Source organism: Rhipicephalus microplus, chromosome 4, assembly GCF_043290135.1.
Source record: "Rhipicephalus microplus isolate Deutch F79 chromosome 4, USDA_Rmic, whole genome shotgun sequence".
In the NCBI taxonomy this organism is placed as follows: domain Eukaryota; kingdom Metazoa; phylum Arthropoda; class Arachnida; order Ixodida; family Ixodidae; genus Rhipicephalus; species Rhipicephalus microplus.
This window is the reverse complement of record NC_134703.1, coordinates 2,836,860-2,845,286: the sequence shown is the minus strand read 5'-3', so window position 1 is coordinate 2,845,286 and position 8,427 is coordinate 2,836,860. Positions and strand designations below refer to the sequence as shown.

The following is an 8,427-nucleotide window of genomic DNA, read 5'->3' as shown; positions in this document are numbered from 1 at the left end:
TCAGACAGAGTAGATTTGAAAAGAGCACATTGTATTTAGAATAATAGAACCACACTTACCTAGCTTGTTTGAAGCAAGCGCCAAAATGCGAATGGCTGCAGTCTAGAGTAAAAAAAAAAGCTGCTCAAAACAAGAATTATCACCTCAATGTGAGAAAAATTGTCATACACAATTTAACCTGGGCGCAGTTTAATCATTCATTCAAAATTTACCTGTTTCAAATACACAAGTGCATCGCGAGAAAACAATGCTACATGTTTAAGACATATTGGTAGATTAAGGCTAGTTATAATTTTTACCTTGCTAAAGATTAACTCCTACTTGACTGCCGTGATATACGATTATTTGACATTCAGATGGGCTCCTTAAAATTTATGTTTGAAAGGACCGATTTTTTCGACAATGCATAACGTTGCTTCCATCATTGGCATGACCCCATTCAGCTGGAACCTTTGCAGCTTCAAAACTTCTAACACAATAGGCGTTTCGTGATACACAAATTTTACTGCGCCACCAGCCACTCAAAAACAAGAATGTTATGGTCCCATCTGCTCCAGAAGTCAGATATTCAGCCGCAATGATTATCGCCTTGTGGCGGCATTGGGATCTTGGAAGATGGTGAACATGAGTGTATTCAGTGCGGGATCCGGGCTGTTTGGGACGTTGAGCAAGAGGTTCATCTGTCCACTTGTCTGCTGCGGCGGGATTTGCGGTGAAAGCGTGCCCGTCGAGGTGGCACTGAGGACCGCCGTCATAGACGATGCAGAACCACGGCTTAGGGCCGTCGACGAAGGCCTGCCAGAAACGGAGGCCATGAGAGCCTGGGCAAATGCGTCGTCGGCCTGACTCGCCCTTCGCTGCTTTCGACACAGGCTGCTTCGCCTACCGGTGGCGTTTTTCCTGACCTGCTTCTTGCTGGGTCGCCTTGTCGCTCCGACTCCCAGTAGTTGGTTTAAGCCGGTCAAGCTACCGCTGCGGGAACTTGTTCGGGAACTTGTTCTGGAACTTGTCGAAGGTGACGCTGATGGCGTGGGTCCCTTGGAAAGTGCCTGCACCAAGGCCTTTGCCAGGGCGTCATTCTGCCTGCTGCTCCTTCGCTTCCTGCTTCCAGCGGCACGCCTTCTGGTTTTCTTTTTCGCCTGATTTTGGGCGCCGCTGAAGTCCGCCATCGCCAAACCCGTCAGGCTTCCACTGCTTCTCGAATTCGAATCTTGGCTCTTCACATCAGCGTGAAGCATGGCGAAGCCGCTGCCCTCTCTCGGCGGGGATTGACTCCGCTGGGCTGGAAAGACAAGGAGCTGTGTTAAAGCGGCTTGATTCCTTAGCGCGTATTTAAATACAAATGTAAATGTTTGATTAACACAGTTGAAGCAATGGGCGGATACTATATCATTGTTTTAGACAAAATCTGCCAGATAAAAGTATCAGAAATAAAACAGTAGGCTCAATCACACATCTGCATCTACAGTGACGAGTATTGAGAAAATTCCAGAGAAAATGCCATCTGAGTGAACAGTTTTGGTAGAAAAAATTTTCATCGTTTTCAAGTTAAGCGTGGGCACCTTTTTTTTTGGCAAAACGAGCACAAGTGATTCACTGTTTATTTGAAATGACGCTTTCAAAAACAGCCATCTGCCACTTCTTGTGACCCCATGTTTTTCTTTCGCGTCCAAGTACACTGCAATGTTTCCGGCCAAGGCGTTACTAATTCAAGCTGGAGTGGGCGGTGCCTATACTAGGCTACACATTTCTGAGGCAGCACGGCCAAATCTACGTGGGCGGAGCCTATGCACATGTGCAACGCCTCCTAGAGCAACTATGCCTGGAACGTCGCTCTATTTTCAATTGGGAGCCTTCTGCCAGCACGAAATATTAGAGGCCATGCCTCCTGCCTTGTGTTGTGACTGGCCGCCGCGTGAGACCACTCACCTCCATACCGCTCAGTCACGTGACATTAGCGTACCGTTCTGACACGTGACATTACGGCTACTCGGAGGCAACTGTGAGAGCATTGCTTTGTTCGCAGGGGTGGCCGTCAGGGACGCTCACCTTCGTACCGAAGGGAGAGGGTAAAATCAAGAGTGTGGGGCAGCGCGTTTGCGGCTCACGTCCCAGGGATAATTTTTTTGGGAGGCGTTGACAGGTGTTACTACGCAAAGTAGTCCGTTTGCGGGTGGTTTAGGTTTCGGTATTGCAAGCGCATTACACAGCACGAGCACCATACACTAAACGGTAAAGTTTAGGGAGAAAATCAATAAAATGCCAATTTTTTAGAACATAACAAGAATTAGGCTTTATTGAAGACTTCCAACTTATTTGAGGAAAAAAAAATAAAGCCATGGCTGAGTAGGAACTGGTCGATGGGAAAACCAACGTAAGGACAAGAAACCATTTCGTAAATATTAGTGCAAGCTAGGTCGGTATCGTCGTTTTCCGTCTTTTGGAGATGGAATGCCATTCTGGAGACGCTCACGTTAACTTTTCAGGGGACGCGAAGAAATCTCAGCCACCACCGCTCATCAGCGGGCGTCTGACGTTCGTAAACCCAAGTGAATGAAACGCTATTCATGCACAGTCAACAGTGTAATACACATGAACGCGTCTGGTGTCCAGCGAAACTTGGCACTGGTAATTTTATCCTCGTAAGTCAAGCGCAAAGAACCACTCCCTCCGTACAGACGCCGATGGATGATATGCTACAGTACGTGAATTTCAGCGTGATCGTATCGACTATATTACGCAATCGAACTGCCTACCGCGTATGCAACGCAATTTAGAAAAAAAAGGACATTGCTTTTACGTATAGTTTCCAATGGCACTTTTGGATTCAAGCAGCTGGTTCTTCTGAAGACTGGCAGGTCGCCTGTTTTAATTTTGAGGTGGCTATAACGATTAGAGTCCCACTTTCAGTCATAATATCACTCGCACACGTCTTCTTTCTCGGGAATTTCACTTGTGGGAAACAAAATATTTTACTACTCATCACTGTCTTCGTTTCTCTCTGTTCAATCAACACAGATCACCTAACGAACACACACTTATGCTCGCTCAAAAGCTTAGATGTGAAGATACTGCAAGCAAGCGACGCCATCGTTGTTTACCGGCGCAGGAAAAAGGTGAAATGACACGAGAAAACCAGAAAACTACAAACGGTAAAGAACGAAAATCCTGCACGGTGTAAGTTTTCTGATAAGAATGTAAACAATATTGACCATGATATTGGTACGTTTTCTTTTTATATTTTTCTCTATGCTACGCAGTATACAAACGTTAGCGTTCGTGGACTACATGCAGACGCGTAGTAGAAAAGGGCGTGCCTGGGATTCGTAGCTTTTTCTGTGCTGCCACAGAAAGTTGTCGCCGAGTATAGTGCCACTAAAAGACAACCTAGATGCAGCAATTTACTGCATATGCCAATAATAGATGCAGTAGTGAACCTAGGATGACTTTCTAAAAGTAAATGCGGTGTGTTTTGCAAAGCTTTTGTTAAAATTCGTACCACTTCGCCTGCGACTCCTGCTCCTGACGCTCCTCCTGGACTTCCGTCCTGCACGTAAAATCACAACCTCATAAGAGGAACTTTAACTTCAGCCACAACTATGAGTTTCACATTTGCGTGATGTAGGAGTGCAGTTACGTCCTTATCAGTCAACGATGCACCGAACGAATTTTGAACTGCATAGCATATAATTTATTGTACACTGACGTGAGCACTCATATTTTTCACTTTGACTAGCTTCATTCGTTTATTACCGCTTGGCTGAAGCCGTGCGTAGTCGTACGCAACTGTCGAGGTGTTCTATATATTGTTATACTAATGTTATCGAATGTACTAATCTGCAAGCTATGAATGGGGGAGTACAATTTTGAACGTGTGCTCGCACCGGTGACTGTGCCTAAATTGATCACCGCACACAGCTCATATAAATGAAACAGAATATATTTTTGGTGACCGACGCGGAGTTCAACAATATAGAGTTCAGTTGTTATCAAATTATTTTTCTGCTGATGTTACCGTCACAAAGCTATGAACCTATTCAAGTTAGCAACGTTTAACAAACTTAGACCAAATGAGTATCAGGATTATTAAATAGAGCGTAAGGAAGCAATGCCAACAAAACTATATAAAGAGATTTTTTAGATCCGAAGCATCTTATGAGCGAACCTGATTCGGTGGTTTCCGCGCTCCACTGCGCATGTTTGCCCCTTCCCCCTCTCACTCTTCTCCTACACTTCCTTCTCTCTCATCTCGCAACGCCGACGCAGGCAGTGTCTGCTAGTCAACACTCACTCCCCCCTCTCTCTCCTATAGGCATCCCTCCTCACAGCATTTATACCTCCATAGCCCAACAAAATACGCTGTATATGTATTATTGCTTTGCTCTCAGGTGGAGTTCCTATTAGCTTTCTTCGCAAATTTAGGTATGGTTTGGCTGTAGGGTAGTATGGGTCTTATTTTTCCTGCTTCAACATCTCAATTTTCGAAATTTCGGCATTAAGTCACATCGCCCAGGCTTGGAAGTAAATTGCCAGAAGTATGTGTATGGGGACGCTACTCTTCATTTGCAGTACCTTTTCTGCTTATCTCTAGTCAATTTATATCACCGTTGTTTTGTAACTATACACTTCATTTTTTGCAGGGTGACCAAACTTATTATGACCAAGAGAATTCGGGAACTGCGTAGGCGGCGTGGCTATCAAGCTATAGGTGACCTATATGAGATTCCTGCATGTGACACTATATCCCTTTTGGTACGCTCGATTCGGGCATGTGATGCTATATCTCTTGCGGTAAGAAAGGCCTATAGCAAATATAACACAGGAGTTGCTGTCCGCTAATTTAGTTGCTCTTACGGCATGCATTACTGCTACGCTTTCCACAAACTACAGAGGCGTGATGTACGTGTGGCATTTCACAGTTTGCTACACCCAAACCTCGCGATAGGTTTCTCATGACCTTACTATCACTGGACACTAGTTGACCAAGCTTATGGGCGAAGTAATTCACTGATGCATTTCGGAGGTCCTAATAAAAGCACGCGTTTTTCAATACATATATGCCAACGAGAAGTTCGGCGTTGAACAACAGAATTGATATTGAGTTATAAATGGCTCGTAGAAAAGAGGAGCAGTAGTCACACATTACACAATTCCTGTGCGATTAATTATGTATTTCTCTCAGAAAACACTCCCTCATAAGAAGGGTGCAAATTTTAGATTCAAAAGCTTAGCGGTAATGAGAGGCATGGATTGTCCATCCAGTTAAATATATTATTAACGCTATAGGGATTGAGAGCGAGGGAGAGGGAGGTAACGTATATACCTTTAGGCATTATCAGCACCAGAATCACAAAAAAGGTATATAAAATGCGTAAATACAATAAATGTTCGGGATCATTACACACTAGTGCATTGCAAAGTTGTCTTCATAAGCAGTAGGAGGACATTGTGCAACTTAGGCATTTGCCTTCAGGTTTCGCCACAATATAAAAAAGCGAAACATGTTTTCGTAGAACGACATTCAGTTTTAGCTTTGCCCTAAAACACCATGGACGAATGACCAAGTGGTGTAAAGGCAACTATTTCAGAACGCATTTTGACTGTTTAGTGAAAAAAAAATGGCAGTGCAAAAAAAGCGACATACGTCGATTCTATTGGCTGCTGCCTGTAACAAAACTTTCTTTGATGCTAGTTAGTATTTAATTATAAGCTTAAAGTAAAAGCGCGAACACATAGGATGCCCCACGTAGAAACGTGCGTGTGTTGTACCTTTTGATTGTGCGTCGTATCGTGCGTTTGCGCTCTTTGTTACCGGTGCAATTTTATTGGTCTGCAGAATAAATGCAGGAATCCAATGGAAAGAAAGAAAATCGCATGGAGCAAAGAACAAACAAAGCCTGACAATATTTATTGTTGGTTGACATAGCTGAAACAAATAATGAAGTGCATTTTCAGATTTTCATTTCTCTGTTACGGATTGTAAAAACATGAAATGAGCTTGTGAAAATGTTTTTTAGTGAACGCAGAATGTCCCAATAACTCATAAGAGCAGATAGGCACCTGAAACTGACTATAGGGGCGCGTCGAAGCTCTCCTGTGCCGCCTCAGCATTGTCCCTACCGACCGCCAGAGACACCAGGAAAATAAAACGCTCGCTGGACTCATCCACCTGCTCAAATGTCTACCTCTTAGGAACGTTTTCTTGGAATGTTTTCTAGGTGTGCCCTCATAATTGCACGAAATGCCCCTTCACTCGACTAAAAAACAAGTAGAAATGTCCCCTGGCAACTCCAACTTTGCTACGTCTACTCATCAGGCTAAGCAATTGCTGGCTTGACATTTCTGCATCTAGTCGCTAGGCTTTGTGTCCTGGCGCAACTATCAGACCTGCTAAACTGCATCACTGGCTGACTACAGTGTAAGAATACTATTTAGGCTATGTTTTCAGATTTGAAATTCAAGTGGTGCCTGTGGACTGCTACACAAATCATTTTATTAAGACACTGTGCAACTAAAATGGATGTGTAGTATTTATATAGAAATCGCGTTAGTTCACGGGGATGGTTGGGACAGTTGGCGTCAAATTACTCCTTACATTTGAAAGGGCACAAAGGGGAAGTGACAGGTACCCGCGTTTCTAAGTGAAATGCAATATAAACGTTTAATAAAGCAAATGATGTATCTCTAAGTATAGGAGCTAAAATCTCGACAACAAGAAGTTTGCCTACTTGCGGGAGACATGCGTCCTTGGATTTTCGAGCCCGCCGGAATGCTTTGCAGCAGCGTGGTGCTTGGGGACGTCATCTGGATGTCGGCGGTCAGCACCAGATTTCCCGACGGTGTAGGCTGGACTGGTATGTTAGTTGGCGGTGCGGAAGAGCCCGTGATGAACGTGGTGGCAGAGGAAGCCGAGCGCAGGGGGCTTCCCTGTGGCGGCGCCATAAAGGAAGCGCCCATCTGAACTTGGTTGTCGTAGCTGCCCGTGATCACGGTGGGGTGTGGTGAGGCGATCACGATGATCGGCCTCTTGTCCGTGCTTTGTCTAGGCATATGTGTTTGAATGGCGTTCATGTCTTCCTCGGAACTGCTAGCCTGCATTGTGATTTGGGCCCACGACATTTTGGCGGTGCGTTCGCTGCCTCTTCTCGGAAGTGGCTATGGTTTTTTCCGGCGTGTCCGGGGGATTTGCAACCTGTGAGCAGGGAAGAAAGTGAGCCGTTCGCACCTTTGTGTGACAGCCTTGTGGACGAAGAATTCTATGGAACCGTTCGGGGGTCGTGTATGCAATGAGCATGCTTTGAGCTACACCGCCTATTACGATACAGGCGACCTGCGTGAGATGCAAGATTATGACATGTCACGCTATATCGCTTACTGTACGAGATGCCGGTAGCGAAGTGCAAAATAAGAGTTTCAGTCCGCCAATGCAGTTACTCTTACAACAAGCATTTCATCAACGCTTTGCACAAGTAACAGTTAACAGGCATGATGTACGCGTGGTATTTCAGTTTGATTGATTTGATTGATTTATTTGTGGAGTTTAACGTCCCAAAATCAGCATATGATTATGAGACGCCGCAATGGAGGGCTCCGGAAACTTCGACCACCTGGGGTTCTTTAATGTGCGCCCAAGTTTGAGCACACGGACCTACAACATTTCTGCCTCCATCGGAAATGCAGCCGCCGCAGCCGGGATTTGATACCGCGATCTTCGGGTCAGCAGCCGAGTACCTTAGCCACTAGACCACCGCGGAGGGGCTGGCATTTAAGTTTGCAACACCCAAACCTCATGATAGAACACTCATACAAAAGAGGCGCCACCTGGCCTCTTGGCTTAGCAGCAGGCAAAGTGCTTCGTTGCGTGTCGCCGGACATTGCCTCCACCGTTAGCTCCAGCACCGTGGAGCGTTGACGGAGGAAATCGCGAAGGGAGCGACTGACAACCTGCTTTAGATTATGGAAACGCTATGTGCGTTACCCTGACAACTATGCGCCGGATTTCGCTCCGAGTCTGTGCAACACGGCGGTAATATATGGAGAACTACCAATGGGTATGAGGAATGCTGCTCTCACCTTCTCGAATAAGAGACGCCCCACGGTTCTTCGAGGATTCAGAACCGCGCTGGACAATTTCGAAGAACCGCCAGGGCCATCACGTTTAGGCGAGCTGCTGGCCCCTTCCTGCACCCGAGCGCTCGTTCCGAATCTGCACGCGAGGTTGTCTTTATGCTTCGAAAAAGACGATGCTCTTACACTCACAGCTGTTTACCATTTTCTGTCAATTCCTTTCGAAAAGTCAGTGTTCAAACCGTATTTGGCAATATATTACTTTATACTTAGTTTATTAGTATTTACATGCCCTGTACATTTTTTTCCAGCGTGTTTTCTTTTTCTTTTTTTTTCATGAAAAGTTATCATGATGACCGT

At 45.3% G+C, this 8,427-nt stretch overlaps 1 protein-coding gene across 1 annotated transcript; it reads right to left on the bottom strand.

Annotated features, from left to right (window-relative positions):
- Positions 1–484: 484 nt before the first annotated feature.
- Positions 485–8,207, bottom strand: LOC142813844 (uncharacterized). Its single transcript, XM_075891801.1, has 3 exons — positions 8,074–8,207; positions 6,729–7,192; positions 485–1,282 (listed from the first exon to the last, which is right to left on the bottom strand). The coding sequence occupies exons 2-3, from the start codon at positions 7,117–7,119 to the stop codon at positions 582–584; spliced, it is 1,092 nt and encodes a 363-aa protein (XP_075747916.1). The 5' UTR covers positions 7,120–7,192; positions 8,074–8,207; the 3' UTR covers positions 485–581.
- Positions 8,208–8,427: the final 220 nt, after the last annotated feature.